This window comes from Vombatus ursinus, unplaced genomic scaffold (genome assembly GCF_900497805.2).
Source record: "Vombatus ursinus unplaced genomic scaffold, bare-nosed wombat genome assembly UNPS02000577.1, whole genome shotgun sequence".
Classification (NCBI taxonomy): domain Eukaryota; kingdom Metazoa; phylum Chordata; class Mammalia; order Diprotodontia; family Vombatidae; genus Vombatus; species Vombatus ursinus.
The window spans coordinates 15,342,530-15,364,879 of record NW_020940355.1 but is presented as its reverse complement, the minus strand read 5'-3'; the positions used below and the strand labels follow the sequence as shown (position 1 = coordinate 15,364,879).

General features: G+C 35.6%; 1 protein-coding gene across 4 annotated transcripts in view; it reads right to left on the bottom strand.

The window, feature by feature from the left end:
- MAK (male germ cell associated kinase) overlaps positions 1–22,350 on the bottom strand; it is a 78,185-nt gene that overhangs the window by 40,611 nt on the left and 15,224 nt on the right. For all 4 annotated transcript variants that reach the window (XM_027835346.1, XM_027835287.1, XM_027835493.1 and 1 more), the window contains exons 2-8: positions 18,170–18,480; positions 16,653–16,707; positions 13,406–13,527; positions 10,348–10,427; positions 5,690–5,822; positions 3,416–3,587; positions 1,313–1,480 (exon numbers count right to left, since the gene is read on the bottom strand). In XM_027835346.1, coding sequence (XP_027691147.1) covers positions 1,313–1,480; positions 3,416–3,587; positions 5,690–5,822; positions 10,348–10,427; positions 13,406–13,527; positions 16,653–16,707; positions 18,170–18,270 — 831 coding nt within the window. In that variant the 5' untranslated portion in view covers positions 18,271–18,480. The remainder of the gene's footprint in view (positions 1–1,312; positions 1,481–3,415; positions 3,588–5,689; positions 5,823–10,347; positions 10,428–13,405; positions 13,528–16,652; positions 16,708–18,169; positions 18,481–22,350) is intronic.

Below are 22,350 nucleotides of genomic sequence, written 5' to 3'. Positions count from 1 at the left end.
AAATCTCTTTTCACAGTAATTTAAAAAATATTTCTATATTGAAGACCCAAGAGAGCTTTGTCTTTTTCTTTATGGGGATAAACTAGTGATAGATCAGATAGTATAATTTTTAACACCTAAAAATAGTTAATATGCAATTCATTTAATATTTGAAACTTCCTAAAGTTAAATAATATGGTTGGTTCCTATCTTACTCTTGACTTTTTTATTGAATACATTCACATTGACAAACATAAAGGGAAAGAAATAATTTTAATAATACATGCATGTACTAATCATCTAATTTGGTAAACACTGATATTAAACATCTACTGTGTGCAAAGTATTATGCTGGCCTAAAAGACTAAAAACAGTATAGAAGGGGAAAAGCATATTCAGAGGACAGTGAAGCATCAAATGAAAGGCGAAATTGAGGGAAAAAAGAGACTTACACAGGGAGGCAACAGTGTATTTTTACTCCTGGATAACAAGATATTAAATGCTAAGAAGCAACATATAACCATCTCCTTTAGTTTTTGTCTCACATGTTAGAATTTAGGTCCTGCTTCTTCAGCCTAACTCTGAATTCTGGGCATTTCTCTTTGCCTAATCCTCAGAATCACTTTTTTTTAGGAACTTTAGGGAAAAGACATACAATTTTAAGAGACTATGGACTGATGTGATTGAGTGTGCCAAATTTGCAAACACCAAGACAGAAACTCAGAGTGCAGAGAGGGAAGGGATGATACTGCCCCTCTACCTAGCCCCATGCTACCTACCTGTGAGGGTCAGGAATGGAAATTCTCGCATGGTTGGGGTCAGAGAAACTACTGTGGAACTGCAGGGAATAATATTATGCTGTCATGAATGAAGGAATGGATCCTCTCAATACTGCATGATGTCTCTGTGTAGCAACAACAAAAATTCCACCCTCAAATTATAAGGCAAGACCAATCTAATGCAGAGAGGGAGTTGGTGGTCATCTTTGTTATGTGATTTGAAGTATGCTCATTTCTGACCTGAAATTCTCTTTTCAAAGCTTGTCTAAAATCCTGCCATTTCTTTGGGTTGAGTCCGGTCCTCTTTAGGTTCCTCTTTTTAAATAGAAATTTCCTTAGCAGAGCGGAAACATTAAAGCATGCAACTATGTTAATGATTCATTCAGGGTCAGGTCTCTTTAGAATTCTGAATCCTTTACAATTCAAGATTTTATAATTTGGTCAAGGTCAACCTTTCCAAAGGGACACTAGATACCTGTATTGAAAAGGGTTTTAGCTGAAAATGTTTTAAAGGATGGAATTTACCATAAACGTGAGGGAAAGAGTCATTATACCTGGCTTGCAGTTGGCCTTTTTTTTGGGTCCCAATTCAGCATATCGCCCATTAGTTGTACAGCTTCACTACTTGCATTGGGAATTAGAGTTTTCAAATTTATAGGAACACATTGTGGAAAGCGGAAATTCATAGAGGACGCAAGTTGGTACCCTTCTGGCCAGTCATTCTATAAAAAAAAGAAAAAATAGACAACAGTTTTTTTCTTTTTTCATTTGGAAACATAATACAGATCCAAAGCCAACCTATATACGTAAATGATATATCTCATTTTACCACAATATAGCAATCAAATTAATCATAAACAATTTTTGAATTCAGATATCTATGTAACTCAATGAGCAAGCAGGGTTTTGATTTTTTTTTTTCAGTAAGGACCAGTGTTGAGAAATCCCAGTGAAGAAATTCTCCATACTAATGCAGATCAGCAAATGTTTCAAAATTTAAGCCTATCAGAGAATTGCCTGAGGTGCTTAGAGGTTAAGTTACTTGTTCAAGAATATAGAACCAATATGTGTCAGAGGCAGAGCTTGAACCCAGGTCTTTCCTACGTGAGAATGTCAAGGAGAGATAAACAGCTAGTTTAGGCTAACAGAATTAAGCTGAGAGAAAGTAATAAAAAGTCACATAAAACAAAACTATTTTTCTCATGCATGAAATGTGATCATAAGATGATGAGAATGATTTTCATGCAGGGTTTGTGGGGGCAGTTTCATTATGCTTATGACTACACTCCGTTACATTTTTTCCTGAGAACTATAATTTTGAAAAGCTAGCAAAAATCAGAAAAGTAAATTAAACCCTACCATGTAGAAAATTGCCTAAAACTGAAATGAACAAAAAAAGTACCTGCTAGGCTTTAGTAAATACTTTCTAGATTATATTTTTCCATGCTTTTATTGAAGACACAGAAGATGAGGTAGTAACCTTATTCCTCACTAGCCAAGAATGATTAACAAGGAGTTGTTCTTTCAAAGGTCCCCAGTGACCTTCTACTTATTAAGTCCTTTTTCCTTCTTTGTTCTCCCTGACTTATCTGCAGCTTTTTATACTTTTGTATACCTGCCACTTCTCCTTGGTCCTCCCTCCTTTCTGTCCTCCTGAGGGCAAGTTCAAGAGATGGGAAAAAACACTGGGCTTGCCAATTAATCATGTTATAACCAACAATTAACCTTAACCAATTATGACTATGGACAAGTCACTTCATCTCCCTGGGACTCAGTTTCCTCATCAAAAAATAAGAAAGTTGGACTAGATGATCTTTAAATTCCCTTCCAGCTCTTCATCCAGTAATTCAGGCCACTCCTTTGCTGACTTCTCATTTTCTTGCTAAACACTTAATGTGGTTCAGGCCTAACTTCTCAGATACCTTTGCATTCTCTCACCTAGTAATTTTATTAATTTCTATGACTACAACTTTGGCTGAAGACTCCCATATATTTATCTCTAGCCCTGACTTTGGCTATTGAACTTTAGACACATATCTGCAACTATTGGTCAGTTTCACTGGCACCTCAAACTACATATCCCAAATCTAACTTAGTTAAACCTATTTCTCATTCTAATATTTCTATTTCTTTTTTTGGCACCAACCTTCCCCAATACCCAGGTTCTTAATCCTTAGGACAATTTTGAGTCTTCCCTGTGGGAAGACTCACTTCTCAAAATTTTTATTTATAATAAATCATAGTGTGAATTTTTTCCAGAATGCTGGGGTATATTTACATATATATTTTTCAAGAGGGAAATTGTCCTGTGGAGATTACTTTAACCAAGGTTTTTACTCTACTAAATAAAATACAAGTTATGGACTTTAGGTATACCTATAAAATAGTTTGATTTTTCCTGTATGATTTGTGAAATTTATCTCATTACATAAATTAAACATTCAGCAATATTTATTAATGATAATACATAACAGAATGTTGACTTATTGTTTATGGTAGATGAAATTATTTTCCCTTTTGTGTTTTATCTTTGGACTTTGATTGGGGAACCCTTCGAGATTAAGCTGATCTCTCCATGGGCCAAAAAAGCTTAGCCAATGAAAAGAAAGGTAAAAATCTGATTCAACTTTTAAAACTTGTGAGTTAAAAGTGCTTACCTTTCTGGGAGTCCCTAACACTTGGCAAATTTTGAAGATTTCATCTACCTCACTTGTCCCTGGGAAAAGTGGTCTCAATGTATATAGTTCAGCCATTATGCTCCCAACAGCCCACACATCAATGGGAGAACTATACACTGAAGATCTTAACAAAACTTCAGGGGCACGATACCTGTGGAAAAACAGTACAAAATGAGATGTATGTTCTAAAATATTTATTAACAAAATGATTCCAACTATGAGTTTTGGCCAATTAACAAACATTTACTGATTATGTCATGTTAAGGATACTGTGCTAAATGTTGTAGATATAAAATGTAATCTGACCTCACAGAGACTATAATCTAGTTGATATATCAGAATACACACACACAACAACAACAACAATAAGGCAATATAGTATTTGAATGTTTGTGGTGCTATACCTTGCCTGGTTCCTAGAGAGTAGAGGAGAGGTTAAAAAAAATTGATATTACAGAGTTTCTGTGAATTTTTTGTTTTTAATCACAGTAAAATATACTTTGTGAGATAGCTCCATGCCTCACTCAAGACAAGAAAAAGATTTCCTGTTTCTATTGCGCCATGGTGGTCACCTTAGTTCAGCTAATAGTAAAAAAAAAAAAAAGTTTAAAGTGAGCCCACCTGGAGGCTTGAATTCAAAACTAGAGAGGAAAACAAGTTTGGAACTGTGAGGAGGCACAGGCACACAATGTCCATATGACATGTGTAGGTAGAAAGGAAGACTATATCATTAAGTGTGGGGATAGTGGAAAAGATCCAGCTTATAAAACCTACTTTAACAGACCAGTTAGAAGAAAAGCAAGGCAAAAGGGCAAACAGACTCTCAAGAGGCTAGTATTACAACCTCAGAGAAAAGACAAGGCAGTCAAAGTGAAAATTCAAAAGACAACAGCTTTGGGGCCCAGATAAGGAAGAGTCCTTTCTCTCTGGTAGTCTGTGGGGTTAGGCAGAAGAGAAAGGAGAGGGTGGCAGTGAAGGAAACTTATTTGTGGTCTTCTCCTCAGTGGAGGACAAAGAGTGACGAAATTGTAGGGAGCTAAAGGAATTACTAGGGACCAGAAATCTGAGAAAAGCACCCGTGAGATTGCTGGTAGGGAAAAAAAACCTGGGGTCACAAGATACACAAAGCCTATTGCATTATGGACATCACATTGGTACAGATAATTGGTGCAATTATGGAATTCAGAGGAAGGAATGATTTTTGAGAATGACTCAGGAAATAATTAGAGATTACTAATAGCACTACCAGATAGCACTAACAGAACCTGCACTAGGAGACTTAATATCAAATTATTAACATAATGATTTTGACTCCTCAATATTTGGGGGGAATTATTTCTAGAAAACATACAAGGCATATGGGTTAAGACACCCATAAGTCACCCCCAGATACATGGAATACACTCCATCAGAGTGAAATTTTGTGATTTCTGAATGAATTTTTTAAAAAAATAATAATTTAGAGATTCAATAGAAGGAACTTCCTTTTATAAAGTCACTGCAAAATTGTATTATTCCAACTTTTAATTTAGGATAATATTTAGAGCTAGAAGGGACCTTAGAAATTATCTAGTTCATCCCTTTTGTGACACATGAGGAAACTGAGGCACAGAGAAATAAAGAATCTTACCCAAGTCTTACCCTGTGTACTACCTTACACAGATAGTAGGTAGCAGAGGTGTGATTTCTGACTCAGTCTTCTGTTTCCAAATCTTTCCACTGTGCTATCCTGACTCTCATCTTTGAGTTTGTTTTCTTTTCACTCACTTTCTCTAGCCCTACTCTCATTTTAAGAATTTCTCAAATTATGTGGTCTGAGTGGATCTTTTACCCCATTATCCTTTTTTTTTTTTTTTTTTTTTTTTTGCTTTTTGGTGAGGCGATCGGGGTTAAGTGACTTGCCCAGGTCACGCAGCTAGTAAGTGTTAAGTGTCTGAGGCTGGATTTGAACTCAGGTCCTCCTGACTCCAAGGCCAGAGCTCTATTCACTGCGCCACTTCGCTGCCCCTCCCATTATCCTTAAAAACTAGAAAGGTGTGTTCTATTTAGAAACATACTTGTAATATTTCCCTCTCTCTCTAAATCCCTCCATTTAATTAAAAAACATTCCTAAATTTTAACAAAAAGAAATTTCTGGGTTCTACATCTTCTTTCAGGTGAATGGTGAATTGCCAAAAAGCTTTATGGCAGTATTTTTAGTGAAACTTCAATATGAATCTAATTAACTTTTTTTTTCCTGAATCAATTACTTACCACCTGGTAGATACATAATCAGTATATGGTGGTTGCGATCTTAATTCTCTTGCAAGACCAAAATCAGCAATTTTCACAAGTTCTGGACCCATACAAAGCAAATTTTCTGGCTTCATATCTCTATGGAAAAATCCTTAAAAACAGGGAAAAGAAACCTAATAAATTATTGTGACTATTATCCAGATTTTATATTGTCTATAAGAGTAAACTTTCTCTTAAAACATCACAGAGATGAACTATTATATGATTAGCCTAAATGGAATACTTGTGGCATAGGGATTGGTGACATTTAGAAGATTCTTTAATAATCTGACTTTCTAGGTCACAGAACTATAGGGTTGTATATTTGAAAGGTATCTTCAAGATAATTTTTAAAAATAACTTACCCACCTGTTTCTTACTTTAAAGGTAAGATTACTTGAGTTGAATATTTTTGCTTTAGAAGCCTACAAATCAAAATTAAGGGCCCACATCCTTAAATTAGTTCCTTTACCTACCTCATAATTTAAAATCCTTTTATGATGAACCAATTTCCCCTAGTAGTTGCTTAATGTAAAATAAGCCTAAGGGGTTCTTATCACAGCCTATTTGTGTAAAACCAGGAGCAAATCTGCATTTCTAAAACGTAACAGAAAAATAGGTGGTTTTGCAAAAATCAGTGAACCTAAAAATGTAATATGTATATATATATATAATATTTTCTTTCTTGTTGATTTTCCTAGGAGCTCCTGTTTACAGGAGAATCTGGATGTACTTGACATGTTCAAGTAATTGTATTCTATTGGTGTCATGATGAACCTTCCACCAACATGCTACTTCAAGGCCTCAACATGGCATGGAGTTAACCTTAAATTCTTGAAGATTATACTGATCAAAGTTGGGCTTTATAACCTGACACAATGGATGGCTTTTAATATGAGTTCAGCATACAACTCTATTGCATGAGTCTATCTTTTGAACCTAGAGGTAGAGGGCTTTCAAAAGGCATCTGTGGAGGGAATACCCATAGAAATGAGATAATGAATCTTTGAAATATCCAAGTATAAGTGGCATGGGAGAGCATTAAATTGTGTTATGGATGTCTAAAGTTGGTAATAGTAAACATGGTAATGGTTAATGTAAACAATGAAAACTAAAAAAAGACTTCCATAACAACCCCCCACCCCCACAAATTATTTTAGATTATTTAAAAAGACCTTAGTAGGTATATTACAAGTAGCTTTGTTCCCCTGAAATACTTATCTTGCAGTAACAAGATGACTTATCAAATCCAGTAGATTAATTTCAGACAGAAAAGTCTCATTTTCATCATATAAAGTTAAAAATTATAACATCTATAATGGCAGATTCTCATCAACATAAGCTTAAGAAATCTGGTAGCTAACAGATATATTTAAAAATTGAAATCTATCAATAGCTAATTCAGTTTGATTCAAAAAGCCATCTTGTTTACCGTTGGTAGGTCATTAACAAAGTGTTTCTACAACCTGTATGTCTGGAATGCTTATTAAACTTTAAACAAATTGGTGTTTATAAAAACATCCATCACTTTGGAGCCTTGGTGTTTAAAGTCAGAAATATATTCTAATCTAATTGACTGGCATATTCTCTGAGCATTTATTATTCACTTTCTGAATTATCTGCTATAAATTTTGATCCCAGGCTGACTTGCTCCCTCAATTTAATTGCTGTCATCAATTTTTCTCTGTTTAGTGAAAGGAAACTAATTTTATAATTAGCCTAGGAAATACATTAAGTAGGAAGGCAAATCTTGACCCAGAAATCTAATTAATTGCTGAACGAAATATGCATGATTTTAGTATGATATGTCAATTTAAATTATTCATGCCCAAACTCCCTTCCATTAAAGTGTCAATAATAATAACAACATACATTGATATAGCATTTTACTCACAACAACCCTGTCATAATTATTGCCAGTTTTACAGATAGAGATATTGAGATTCAGAGGATTTGACACGACTTTACCTACAGTTACAAGGCTAGTAAATGAAAAAACCAGGACAAAATCTCAGGCCTTCTATTTCTAAGTCCAGTGTTCATACTAAATTATGCTGTCGTTCAATAAAACATGTATTGTGTTCAGATCAATGAACTGATGAAACTTGATATTTTTCACAATACTGTTTGGAAAATTAAACTACCTTCAATCATTTGAGAGGCAGCTTGGATTAGTAAAGAGGGCTTTGGACTTGAATCCCAGAATAGTCTGGGTTTAAATTCTACCTCCCTTATTGGCTATGTGACTTTGGGTAAATCACATCTTTTCACCACTTCAGCTTTATCACCTGTAAAATGAGGGGGTTTGACTCCAGGTGACTTCAGCTCTAAATCTAAATCATTTACTTATACTGAAAGCATACATAATTGACCTTTATTGATAAATACCAGCACATTTGCAAATCTTTAGACACAAAATAGTTCAGTTTACATAACAGTTTATGGGGAGAAAACAAGAATAAAGAAAATTTGGAATTATGAAATATATTTGCAACACTTAGGTATAAAATGTTTTAATAGTATTTTTAGAAACCAAAATTATTTATCCTATCATTTACAAAAAATATAAATGTGAAAGGAGAGAAATGTTTCTAAAAGAAAAATATAAAACCAACAGGATTATGATACAACAGGGAATGAAGATAAAGGTCTCCTTGATATATTTTCAGAAAGCATTTATGAGAAAGCAATCTGAAAAAACTGTCCTTGAAAAATTTAGATAGAAACTTAATACATTTTCAATTTCTATATTAGACTTAGGGCTTAGGGATGTTTGCAGGATGGGGAGGAGAAAGGGTTTCAAAATATAAGTAAAATCATATAAATTAAAATGTCATTAGTGACTTTCTATCAACAAAACTGAGAAAAAACAACAAATGTATAGAAAGCAGCAAACAACTTTAGTTAATTTAAAGACTAAAAATTGTTGCATAAAAATTTTAAGGGATGTCTACTTCACTACCATGTTGCTAACTCCAGCCTGGACTAACACCACTTCCCTCAGCCTCTTCTCCCCTCAGTTTGGAGGGCTGGAGAGCAGAGTGTCGAACTCCTCTCAATACTTTTCCTTGTAGCGGGCAGAAGTTGGACTCAGCTAACTCCACTTTGCCTCTGCTCCCCTGCTTGGTTTCAGCTTCATGGAACAAGATGCCTCAGCACTGGGTAACCCTGGTGTCCTTTCCTCCAACCCTCTTTTCCTTGCTTTCCTGCCTCCTTTTATGTGTTGTCTCCTCTAGTAAGTTTCCTGAGGGCAGGGACTGTCTCTTTTTATTAATTTTATCCCCAGTGCTTAGCACAGTGCCTGGCACATAATAAGTGCTTAATAAGTGTTCAGTGGATTGGAACATCATTTTGAATCTGTGAATGCTTTAAAAATAGGAATTCTTAACTTGGGATTTTAACTTGGGAACTTGATTTTTAAAAATATTTTACTGTCAAGTTACCTCAAGTCAACAAATATTTATTAAGTGCCTACTATATGTCAGATACTATTGTAATATAATTGGTTTCCTTTGTTATTTTATTTCTTGTATTTAAAAACTTTATTCTGAGAAGGGATCCATAGGCTTCACCAGACTGCCCAAGGAGGTCCATGACATAGACAAGGTACTGCTTTAAAATGTTAAAAAAAAAATACATTCAACAATAAAACTAGGCCCTGAGGATAACAAGATAAAGGCTAAAAAATAATTGATCTCTGTATAGTTGGGCTTACCAACTTTTCTCAAATGAGTACCTAATTTTCATTTCTCTTAAGTCTTTCAGATCTAAAAATTTTAAAACCACAATTATTTATGCACAAAATGTATATATAAGGAAAATTTTTTTAAAATGTAGTTCATTTTTTTCTTTTTAGGCACTTAGCTTATATGGTGAAAAATTAATAGTAACTGAGGAATCTCAGCTATACAACCTATTTGCAAACGGGCATGATAAATGGGTCAATGGACTTCCCAGTCACTCCAAAGACTCCCCACAGGATGAGACAAATTTTTATGTGTTAAAAACAATTAATCAAATAAGATCAATGAATAAAAAGAAAATTAACTAAGAATACAAAAATTAGGTAATTTGATTTTTAACTGGAGGAAAGATTAGGGACTTTCCAAGTGGGGAGGTAGAAAGCAAACAGGTGCAAATCCCTGACATCAGAAAAAGAGGTGTCCCACTCCCCTAAGTGTCTGTATTCAATCAAAGGAATAATGGAACAGTAATCGATGGACCAGTACAGGACCAGTTTTCAGGCAAGACATATGGGTTGCTTGAGATGTATAATTGTGAGAAAACTCCTTGTATCAGTCTTTCGATCTGATTGTAAGCAAAACCTAGGTTCTTAGGTTAAGGGTGTCTAAGCAATAGGTAAAGGTGGTCCATGTGGGGCTAGGTTCAAACAATGCAATACAGCTTCCTCACAATTCCCACAATTGAATAGAAAGGGAGCTGGAGCAAGATCCAGAATTGAGTCACAAGATGGAGTCAGTGTGGTACACTTAATTCCCACACCTATAATCTACTTTCATCACCACTGGCATCAAAAGGTGTCTGTAATCTGTCATTGTAAATGCCTCGCTTACAATTCCTGTGCATATCTTGCCTCTATTCAGAGGAAACATTAACAACACTCAAAAGACACATACCGTGCTTATGGATAAAAGCTAGTCCTTGCAAAATTTGATACATAATGTTTCTGATGACTGACTCAGGGAACAACTTGTTTCTGTAAGTAGGCAAATGAACAACAGTTAATAAGTTATTTTAGACTTAAAAATCCTTTACAATCTCGATACCCCCCCAATATTATACGAAATAACAACCCCAAAACTAACTCAAAAAAGCAGTTAGCAATTATAATTTCAGACAAAGCTATAATAAAAAGAGAAAAGATAAAAAAAGTTAGCATAGGAAAGACTATGCTTAAAAGCTCTACAGCTAACAAATCAATGGCAATATTTAATATGTATATACTGCACAACATAGCTTTTAAATATTTAATTATTAAGGATTAAATAACTTTATCCTAAAGAACTGCCAGCTCAAAAACCTCAAATGATCAAAACAATAAATTCTGATGGATTGTATGCCTATTGTCTAAGGAACAACTCAGCTTAATTTGGAATGACCCATCACTAGGCTGGCCACAACGTAATGAATTTTTGGCCAAATCAATTTTCAAACATCATCTATTAAGGCACAGTGGGGTGATGATCACTGCTGGTAAAGGAACGTCCAAATCAATAAAATCATAGATCTTAAAAATGCTAGAGTATCATTTATGTTAACAGATTTTCTACCTACTGGGTGCTTCCAAACCATGGCACTGGTGTTGTTAAAAAAGAATAAAAGCAATCTATGATTTTGTGATGATTATTTGGTCATATCACTCTAGAAACTGAAAAGGCAGGATAAAGTGAATGGTTGACACTGAACCCTGAAGAAATCACTGCAAATAAGAGAGCAGGCATGGCTGTCTACTAGGAATATTTACTCCACTTCATCTTCCAAGAATTTATTTGATCACATCATTAGACCTTTCCCTATCATTTATCTTTTCACTTTAGAACATATGACTCTAACTTTCTACTTTCTTAAGAGTCTACCATCTTTTTTATTGGACATTGCTGCACAAGATCCATCTTAGTCCTGAACTTCCTTCACACTGGTCCACTAATAGTTTCCCTTTTTCCATTGCTTTTGGAAGGGCGAGAGAAATTCATAGTCCATGTGCCATCTTGGATTGCCAGTGGTGGCAGAGATGCCACCATTGTTTGGTCAACTGGGAGGACTGTGGGTTGGACAATAGGATCTAGAAACCAACTTGCAAATTACATGTTTCAGTATTGGTAATTTTATCTGTATCTCCTCTATAAACCCAAGCCCTGGGGCCTTGGGGAAGGAATAGTACAGGAGATTATGTGTTATGCATATATGCCTCTGAAAAAGAGGAAAGGATCAATTGACCAAAGAAAGGCCAAACACAAAGCTGCTAAAATAAAAAAGAAAAACCATTTACCTTGTTCTACAGCGTGGTATGTTTAGCTTCAACTTTTCATGCCCCACAGGCTCTGTTCCTCTCTCGTTCTCCCTGATACCTCGGCCAGGTTTGTCAACATTATTCCTACTTTCCCTTATTTCATATTCCACATCACAATGAATTTGTATTACATGATTTCCCTTGATAGTACCATATTCTCCCTCCCTGAATTATACCTCCCTGGTGTCTCTTTAAGGGGGACTTTCTGTTTGGTTATCATCTTGCCTATCAGCTGCCTTTGGAAAAGGGATCTTGTGGTCAGTAGCCATTTTATCTCAGTAGGCAGGACACCAATAATACGGGGAAGGGTAATACATTTATCAATTATTTATATATTTTAATTAAAGATTTTACCTGATGCTTTCCTCAGTGCTGGTTTTAGTAGGGGAGAAATAAGGATATTAGGTATGGGAGGGCTGACCACCAAAGGGGAAGAGATCTCTGAAGATGAACTTAATTTATATTACAATTTTGCTTGGGTGAGCCATTTGATTTAATGCTAAATTATAAATAGATTTTCTTTAAAAATATATATTTTTCATGATTTGCAGGAAATTATTGATAACAAAAAAAACCTCATTTTAGAGGTACTCTATTATACACAGATCTTATATAGATATTTGCTATTATCTAATGGCTACATCTCACTTGTTCCTCTGATGTCAAATTTTATTTTTTGTGACAATATGATATTTAACATTTCAATCGATTACTTTTAAAGATAACTTTATTTGAACATATTTTTACATTGCCTAGATTTCTCTTTGTATGCCTCCCTCCAGAGGACGGATTACAAAGTAATTTTTTTAAGTTAAAGGGGGAAAAATAATTGGTAAAACTGATTATTACATTGAAAAATACTTGGAGTCATATACAATGTTCCACATCTGTGGACTGATTCCCCCCCCCCCCCATTCCCAAGGTGTGAGGGAAGTGTAAAGATAACTTTTTAGTTCCACATTCTCTCCCTTTCCCCATTCTCTACCCAGTGGGAAGGCCAGAAAAATAAATCCTATTACAAATATATGTATGTATGCAGGCAAAACAATTTCTGTATTAGCCATGTTCCATAAAAAAAGCAGGAAAAGGAAAGGAGAAAAATATGCTTCAATCTGCACTCTAAATCCATCAGTTCTCTGTCATGTGCCATCATGAGTCCTCTGGAATTGTGGTGGGTCATTGTGTTGATCAGAGTTACTAAAGATTTTCCAAAATTGATTATCTTTACAATATTGCTGTTACCATGTAGGTTGTTCTCCTGATTCTGCTCACTTCACTTTGTATCAGGTTCACACAGGTTTTCCTAGGTTTTTCTGAAACTATCCCATTCATCATTTCTTATATCAAAATAATTTTCCATCACATTCTATACCATAACTTGTTTAACTATTTCCCAACTGGCAGACATCCCCTTTGTTTTCAATTCTTTGCCACCATAAAAAGAGTTGCTATAAATATTTTTGTACATATGAGTCTTTTACCTCTTTTAAAGGTAACTTTCAGTGCATAAAAGTTCAAAATATTTAATACATTCATCAAATTTAAGCATTTAGTACATTTACAAAAGTAACTATTTAAATACATCCATGAAATTAAAGGAAAAGACAGTATGGGTGGGGGAGAACAATTTATATACTTGTATATACCTTAAAATAGAGCCATACCTGTCCTTCATTAACTGATAGAGGTTTTCCTTCATGTATTCAAACACAAAATAAAGATGGTCATTTTCTCTGATAACTTCTTTCAATTTAATCACATTGGCATGATTTAGTTTCTTCAGAGACTACAAAGCAACAAATATGAATTAAAATATATAATAACAATTGTTTTCATAGTAGTGTCATAAAAGTTAACGACCTCTCATCTGAACCAGTTCTAACTAATAACTAATTTTATCACATTATTTTTTATTCATTTGTACCTTCCTAGGTGATATTATTTTCAGATCTATTTGACAGTTATATGTCTTTTAATCATAGGATCACAAATATATAAATAGAGTTGGAAAGTATCTTAGAGGTTACCTACTATAACCTAATTCCCTCTCATTTTGTACATGAGGAAACCGAGGCCCAGAGAGGCTAAGCTACTTATCCAAAGTTGCACAGGAAGTCAGTGGCAAATGTGTGATTTGAACTCAAGTTCTCAGACTCCACACACAATGCTCTTTCCACTATAGCAAGCTTCCTCTCAATAAATTGTATTGCCATGCAATCAATTAATTCTCTAAAAGCTCTTTAATTTGACATCTCAGGGCAAAATTGATATTCCATATCAATACTGAAAGACTCACATGAAAGGAAAAAATTATTACATTCTACTTTTTTCCGAATCCTTTGTTAGTTCTGGATAAAGGAGAGAATGAAATTCATAGCCATCGTTGACAAGCTGTTACATAAATGGAAAATGCTGCTACATTTGAAAACATGAAAATATTTTGCTATACCTAAAATATGTCTATAATTCTTAGATCTAAAACATAAAAGCTTAATATCTAATATAGTTTATACATATAAACAAACTACCCAATGTTCTCAAAAAGTTGAACATGACAGTATATAAAAATACTAGCTAGAAGACCATGGGCACAGTACCTGCCGACTCAGATTTCTGTTTTCTTGCCTTTACAAAATCTTTTGGAGAATAATCTACACCTCTATCAAGGGGCAACTTTGATGTTAATATAAGAAAAGTGTACAGGCTTTTACAATTTTCTGCAGCAACTTATACTTTCACAGTCATGTAGTTAATAGAAGGATGTGGGAAAAGCAAGATCCATATATTTATTTTATCCTCTATAAGGGAGGTGCTAATATTATTCCTGTGCTACAGATAAAGAAACAGAAGCTCAGAAATGTTAAGTAATTTGCAAAGGGTCACAATGCTAATAAATATCTGAAGCAGGATTTGAAACCAAGTCTTCAATCAATCAAACTAAGTATTTATTAAGCGCCAATACATGTCAGATGCTGTGCCAGGTACAGAGAATAAAAAACCAATAATGAAACCATCTCTGTCTTCAAAGGGTTTACAAGGTCTTCCTCATTCCAAGCCCAGGACTTTCTCCAAAACACCATGACTGGCAATCCAAATGCATGTCATCACCTAGACAAAAGGCATTTTTCATCCACATAGTTTTTCCTGTAGGCGTTTTCAGGCTAATCTCCTTTGAGTAAACATGGATTTCATTTAGGAGGCCCCATAATGTTTTAGTGCTTGATGAAATCAGCACAAGATCATCTGTAAACGGAAACGTCTGGAGGGCCTTCTATCTATGAGGAACATTATCTATTTGAATCCTTCAGAGAACATCCTCCCTAACAGTGGTGAACACCTTAGCAAATGTGTATCTTCCTGTTTTATGCCTCCTTTGACATTAACAGAAGACTGCTGAACTGTTAAGTTTGTGTCCACTGATCTAGGAACTTTATGATAACAACACATATATGAAAGACTTTTTTGTTTGTTGGAGAAGAGTCTCTAAGGTTGAATATTACTCTCACAATTCAAAGACAGTTTGTAATCATTAAACACAAGCAGCAGGATCTTGTATCTTTGTCTTTCAGTCAACTAATTATATGACTGTAAAGATATAAGTTGCTGTAAAAAAAAAACCAAAACATTGTTTGCAAAAGCCTACCTTTTTCTTTTCCTGTTTTCTTCAAGGATACCCTTGATATATGTGTGTAGATCATTTTCCTAAATATTTTGTAATGGTGAGAAAATTGAAATATGGGTTTATAGGTACCGATGCCAGGGTCACAATCTGGTAAGTATCTGAGGTAGACTAACTACCACTCCACCTGCCACTCTACCCTTGTAACTGTGGAAGAAGAAGGAGGATGCATAGAACCATAGGCCATTTTTATTTTTATTTTTGGCAATTGGGGTTAAGTGACTTGCCCAGGGTCACACAGCTAGTAAGTGTCAAGTGTTTGGTCTGAGGCCGGATTTGAACTCAGGTCCTCCTGACTTCAGGGCCAGTGCTCTATCCACTGCGCCACCTAGCTGCCCCTCCGTAGGCCATTTTTAATTTTTGTTTCCTGAGCTTCTCAAGCCAAAGGATTTATGAACTAGATGGCCAACCTATTGGTGATGAACCTTCCATATTTAGCTAACCTGGTCTTTAGATGGCACAATCTGTCAATAGGAGTGTGCTCAAAAATGTTCCTGTGCGAGATAACGTCAGACCTTTTTAATCTTATCCAGAGGTATAATATGAGAGACTTGGGCATTGGCAAAGCCTTCAAGAATTTAGAGGCTCATCTCCATGTTTGGAATGGACATACTCCTCAACTCTACCTACTGAAATGTTTCTCTACCTTAAAGGCTTCCACTGATGCCATCTACTCCATGAAGTGTTCCCTGTTTGCTTTCCTTTCCCCACCCCCCACCAAAGTGATTTCCTCTCCTCAAATTGTCCTTGAATACCTCTCCGTTGCCTGTCACATTCTACTTTGTATGATCATTTTTTTTTTTTTTTAGCATATGACATATGCTTCCTATTAGACTGTGAAGACAGGGTCTATAGACATTTCTTCCTCTTTGTATCCCCATGCCTGGCACAGTACTTTACCCACAGGATTTGCTTAGTGTTTGTTGAATAACTAAAAGTGAAATAAAGTGACATAAGGTATTATAATAAGCAAGAAGCCCAACAATTTATCTGTCTCCAAAGATCAGAAATTTTTTAAAAAATGGTTTTAAGTTATGGCAAGAAAAATCTAGGTTAGGCTTAAGAAAGAAACCACTAAAAGGATGACCCAGGGAGCTTGCATAATCTTTTTTTCCTAGAAAATCTTTAAGAATAAGATAAGCAAACATGCTGCAGATGATATTACTATAGTCTTTCATGGAGAGAGAGGTCAGGAATAGATGAAGTTCTGGGGTCCTCTACTAGAGTTTTACCTTAACTTCTCTCAAGCTCATGCATTCATCCCAAGAATAGAATTTCCTTTTCATCCTGAAATATATAAAGAAAGACTTAGTGTATATTGGCATCAGTGTTGGAAGACCTCAGTTTTCTTACTGTGCTGATGGGTAAATGTAAGAAAATAATTCTACTTCAATTTCTCAATTTTTTAATTACTAATATTTAGCTAATAATCCTTCCTACTATGTGAATCCTTTTATGCCCCTAATAAGTTTAATTCATAACCATAACCTGAGTGACCAGGACCTAGGGAGCAGATTTGTCAAAAGGAAAATTTAAAGGACCTCTGACCATGCTTTTACTTCTGAGGAAAAAGTAGTGGGAGGTGAGCCTTTGGGCAGAGTGGATCCATAGCCAGAGATGAAATGGTAAGAGTGGAGCAGAAGGAGACTCCTACTCTAGCTAGAAGAAGAATTAGACTCCCACTCTGCATTGGGAGCTGGGAGCTGATAGAATCTAAGTCTAGAGGGGAAGGAGGAGCTCCAGGGCCAATAAGTTTATCCCTTTTAGGAACAATCACTGTGATATCTTTAAGTCCAGTGTGCAGCCCATTCTGCCCGACTGGAGAGAAGGGCAGCTGAACAATCAGTTGTTCCAGAAGGAATAGACCTTTGGGTGGTACTACAAGCAAGACTATACCAAACTTATCCATGCTAAAAGCTCCAGCAATGGAATGATAAAGGGGTTAAAAGTATGGTGGGCTGCCCTGTGAGATGTGAGCTCTGTAGGGCACATAGGTCAGGCTGGCCTAGAAAGGGACTAGGATGGAGGGGAAGTACTTCAGGTGAGGCAAGGCAGAAGAAGGAGCCTGCCTGCATGTCAGCCAGGAATACTGTTAGTTTCTTTTAAGTTTTGTCCTGGATTTTTAACCTTTCTGATAAGCAAGAGGCAATGCAAGAGGGGAAAGGATCTTAGAAGTCATCTATTCTAACCCCCTCATTTCCCAGGAATAGGGTCGACCTTGACATTCCCCTGCTCAAAAATCTTCTATTGCCTCTAGGATAAAATAAACACTCAGCCTGGAATTGAAGGCCCTCCACAATCTGGCTCCTGCCTTTCAGCCTTACTTGACATTATTCCATTTCCCTTGCTCTATGTTTTAGGCAACTCAGTTATTTGCTGTTCCCTCAATGTGAGGTGCCATCTCCTCTACCTCTGTGAATGTGCACAAACCATATGCCCAATGCATAGAATGCACTTCTTCCTCATTTCCACCTTTAAGAATCTTTTTCTTCCTTACTTTAGGTGCCAAATCCTATGTAAGTCCTTTCCTGATCTCTCTGGATATTAGTGTTGTCTCACTACTCAAATATTGCTGTAGTTCTTTCTCCACTCTCTCCTTTTCCCCTTCCCTCCATACCTTGTACCATGCCTCTTTGTGTTCATGTTGTACCCCCAATCCCAACAGACTGTAGACTCCATGAATCTCAAACTAACAGTAAACTATGAACTGGTTTCAAAAACTAATTTAGTAATATCACAAAAATGCTACCTTTTGATAGCCACCAGCTCTCCGGATTCATTGCTTTTTCCCATAAATACGCTCCCATAGGTGCCATCTCCTAGTTGTCTCATAGTTGTATATCGGTTCATTTTGGAAAATGAACGCAGTCACAGTTATGAAATTAAATTGTTTACTTGGACAGAAGAAACTTGTATGCCTCTTTTAAAAAAAATCTTTCTTTTCCTTCAAACCGTTGTTAGATTTGTGACTGGTGTGTCATTATTTAATATATAGTTTTCTCCGAGATCCAGTAATAAAGAATCCGGCGAATAAATAATGTGTCCATTCTTATTCACATCCTTTAAAAAAGCAAAACAAGAATGAGATGAGTTTTCTTTAGAGACTCCTAGATGAGATGATGTGAGAAATAATTCATTTGGACCCTTACTCTATTCTAATCAGTATTAATCAGTTTGATATTTGTATATAAATCATGTAGTAATAATTAGATGGATAGGTTCTTATAGTGGGCCTCAAACTTTAATGTAACCATTCACTTATTTACCAAGTTATGAGGCTCACAAAGCTCACCTGCACAACCGCAAGAGTGCTGACAAAGATATCTCCATTCCGTTTTACTCAAATTCCATATACAAACCCAACATGGATATCTTGATGCTTTGGAAAGTCCTCCAATTTATTTTTGTATCTCCAGATCATTCTCTCTTGTCCAATATGAGTAGCTGAGCATCTTATGACCACTTAGTCAGTGGAGATGCCCCATGTTTCATCCAAATGGTAACAACCCCTTCCCCCCCCCCCCCGCTGATATGTCGTTTTTGGATCTCAGGAGCAAGGTCTATCAACCAATGAGATTTTGTATTCTGCCATAGCTCTTTTGCATATTTGGGTATCAAACCCTATAAAAACAAGTACTAGAAGAAGGGGGCATCTCAGATCGTGAGGAAGATCTGAAGTCCACTTCATTAGAGGGGACCAGGGACCCTTTAATAAAACGCCATTCGGTCAGAGCTCTGCCTCAAGTCTCTTTTATTATGGGTCGGACAATTTTAATCCCCACAATGATTTACTACAAAATCACAAAATAGTATTTTTCCATTCTGGATAACATTACAGTATAAGAATTTATCCATGTAAACATGAAAAGTAAAAAAATAATGATTAGCTGGTTACATGAAAGGCTAAACCTTTTTATTTTAGATAATTTTATCAACACTTTTAAATAACAGATTTGTACATACCTAACAAAATACAATGAATATGTAGTAATCTTCTTGGGAACCCCACATATAAGAGGAAGCACCCTAGGAAGTACCTGTAGATTTTCAGCTAACTGACAGTTTTAGTCAAATGGTACAATATACATTAGAAAAAATATTGTGAGATTTCAACAACAAATCACTTGTGGAACAAAACACATCTAAAACATACTTCTTCAAAATGTACTATCAAAAAATCATCTGGATGTTGGTATATAATCAGTTTTATTTGATACAGCATTAATATATATTGAATGCTCAATATAGTTGTTTTTAACTTCAAAAGTGTAATCTCATCTTTATTATTATTCAAAATATCTGAAATATTTTAAAACTTACTGCCTTCATTACTGAACCACATGGAATAATTTATAAATTTTCTGAGCCTTAATTTCTTCATCCATAAAATGACCGCATTGGACCAGATGACTTCTGAGGTTCCTTCCAGCTCTTCAGCTATCATCCTATGATCCTACTTAACTGGGCATTTATGATGTATAAGGAAATTAGAAATAGACACACACATAATGCATATGAATAGATATGAATGTTACAGAAAGAATGTGACCAACAACTACACGGATGGCAATTCTTAAAATTAAATGAAATTGACCTTTTATTATAAGTGAGGGGATGCTAAAATGTGAGGGCACTTAAAAAAATAAACGTGCTAAGGAGCTTAGCATAGGGTTTAATTATTATAGCATATCCACTTATTCCTTCATTCAACAAACCTTATTTACATGCCTGCTATGTGCCCAATACTGAGCTCGGTCCTGGGAATATAAAGACAAAAAGGAAACAAGTCTCTTCCCTCCAATTTACTTTAGGAAATAATGTGCACAGATGACAAAGTCTACACCAAGTTACCATAGAGTAATTATTGGTGGAGAATATTAATACTAGCAAATGAAGGGGATTGGGGTTGACCTCATGGAGAACATGGCACTTGAGCTGAGCCTTTAAGGAAGCTAGGAATGCCACGAAGCCAAGGTGAGGAAGGAGAGTTGTAGAGGAATGGAAGACAGACTGTGCAAAGGCAAAGAGTTGGGAGATAGAATGTTGTGCATGAAGACTAACAAGTCTATCATTTGGGTTTACAGAATGCCAAAGCAGACCAATCTGTTGCTAATTAATCCACCAGATATTGTGGGTACGCCAAGAAGCCTTCATTATGCCTATTTGGTTTTTACCTTATTTTTTTTTTGTTTTGTTTTGTTCTAAAATCACTGCAAAATGCTTCGGCAGGGGATGAAGAAATTGGCAATCCTGTGGAAGTTTTCAATGTAAGCAGTGTTCTTGTTCTATAGGCCTCCGTCATATTCTCCTTAACACCTCAACACCCGTATATTTCTTTTTCTCCTTTCTCTAAGTGATATCAACTCAACAGTTATTTATGAGTTTGTTATTTGTGCACGTTAGGTCAAAAAAGGCATGACTATTTTAAGGTCCAGAAACACTACATAATTGTCTCCATTAAGATGAATGAAAATAGGCTTTCCAAACATAGGGCAACATATACATATACATAATGAAGGCAAGAATTTGGAACAGAGGTATATAGCAATACCTCAATGCTCCATCTACAGAGTTTTACTCCCTGACTTCCTTTTTTTTTTTTTATTTTGAATGAAATACCAGATGACTCTGGGATTGAGAAAAATTGTGGGACCTGAGAGCCACATATTTCCAAGTCAGGTTTGTCCCCCAATGGGTTTAAACATACAGGATATACAAAGCTGAATTAAGTGGGCAAGGCATGGACTTTCTAATTCTATGTTAGACAGGATGTAAGCCCACCCATTCTTATTAGGAAATGGTTTTCTACACACTACACACTAGGATCTAGGATGGCCTACAGGCACCCTGAAAAGATGAAACTCAGGGACTATAAGGAGAAAAAAAGCATGGCAGCGGAGACCAGCTAAGCACTATCCAGCAGTGCATACATCAGATCAACCAGGAACAATATCTACAAACAAGGCAGAAAATATGTATCATATCAAATGCCCCCCCAAATTATACGCTACATCTATATATCTAGAGGAGACTAAATGCCTGGCAGAAATTATATACCACACAAGATCAACAGAAAGTAGGACCAACAGACATAGTGCAATGACACTGCAAGGGGACACTAGCAGCTCCTTCGGTGTTGAGAATCTGTACTATCCCTCTATATATGTGCCCTGGCCATGTGTGCTTGCTATATGTGTATCTCTCCACATGTGTTGTTTGGACACATATTTTTCTTGGATGTGTGACCCTTTGTGTATTCATTCTGGTCACATGTGTTCCTGATGTGTATAACCCCATAAGTGTTCTTTAGGTGTGTCTACTCTTCCTATTGATTATGTGTTTATTGATGGGAGAGTGTTAGAGAAAATGCTGTATTACTACTCTTATTACCATATTATTTCTTTTTAAAATTTTAAAGTTTTTATTGATATTTTTGTTTTTATGTCACCTTCATTTCTGAATAGATTCCCTACCCAGTAAATACACCCTTACAACAACTAAGAAAAAGGGGAAAAAAGCAGTTTTAGTAAAACTAACCAACACATCAGCCAAGTTCAACATTATATGATATGTTTCAAATATAGTCCCCCAACTCTACAAAGGAGGAAAATCGATGCATTTTCTCATCTCTTCTTCTGGTATAGGTCTGGGTACTATGATTACACAACAGGTTTTTTGTTGTTTGTTTTTCAGTCCTTTCCATTTACGTTACCGTAGTCATTGTGAATACTGTTTTCCTGGTTCTACTTATTTCACCTTCCATAAGTTCATACAAATCTTCCCATGATTCTCTGAATTCTTCATATTCACCATGTCTTATAGCACAATAATATTCCATTACATTCATGTACCACAATTTGACATTCACCAATAGACAGGCTTCTACTGTGTTTTCTTTGTTATATGCTGCTACGAATATTTTGATGTATA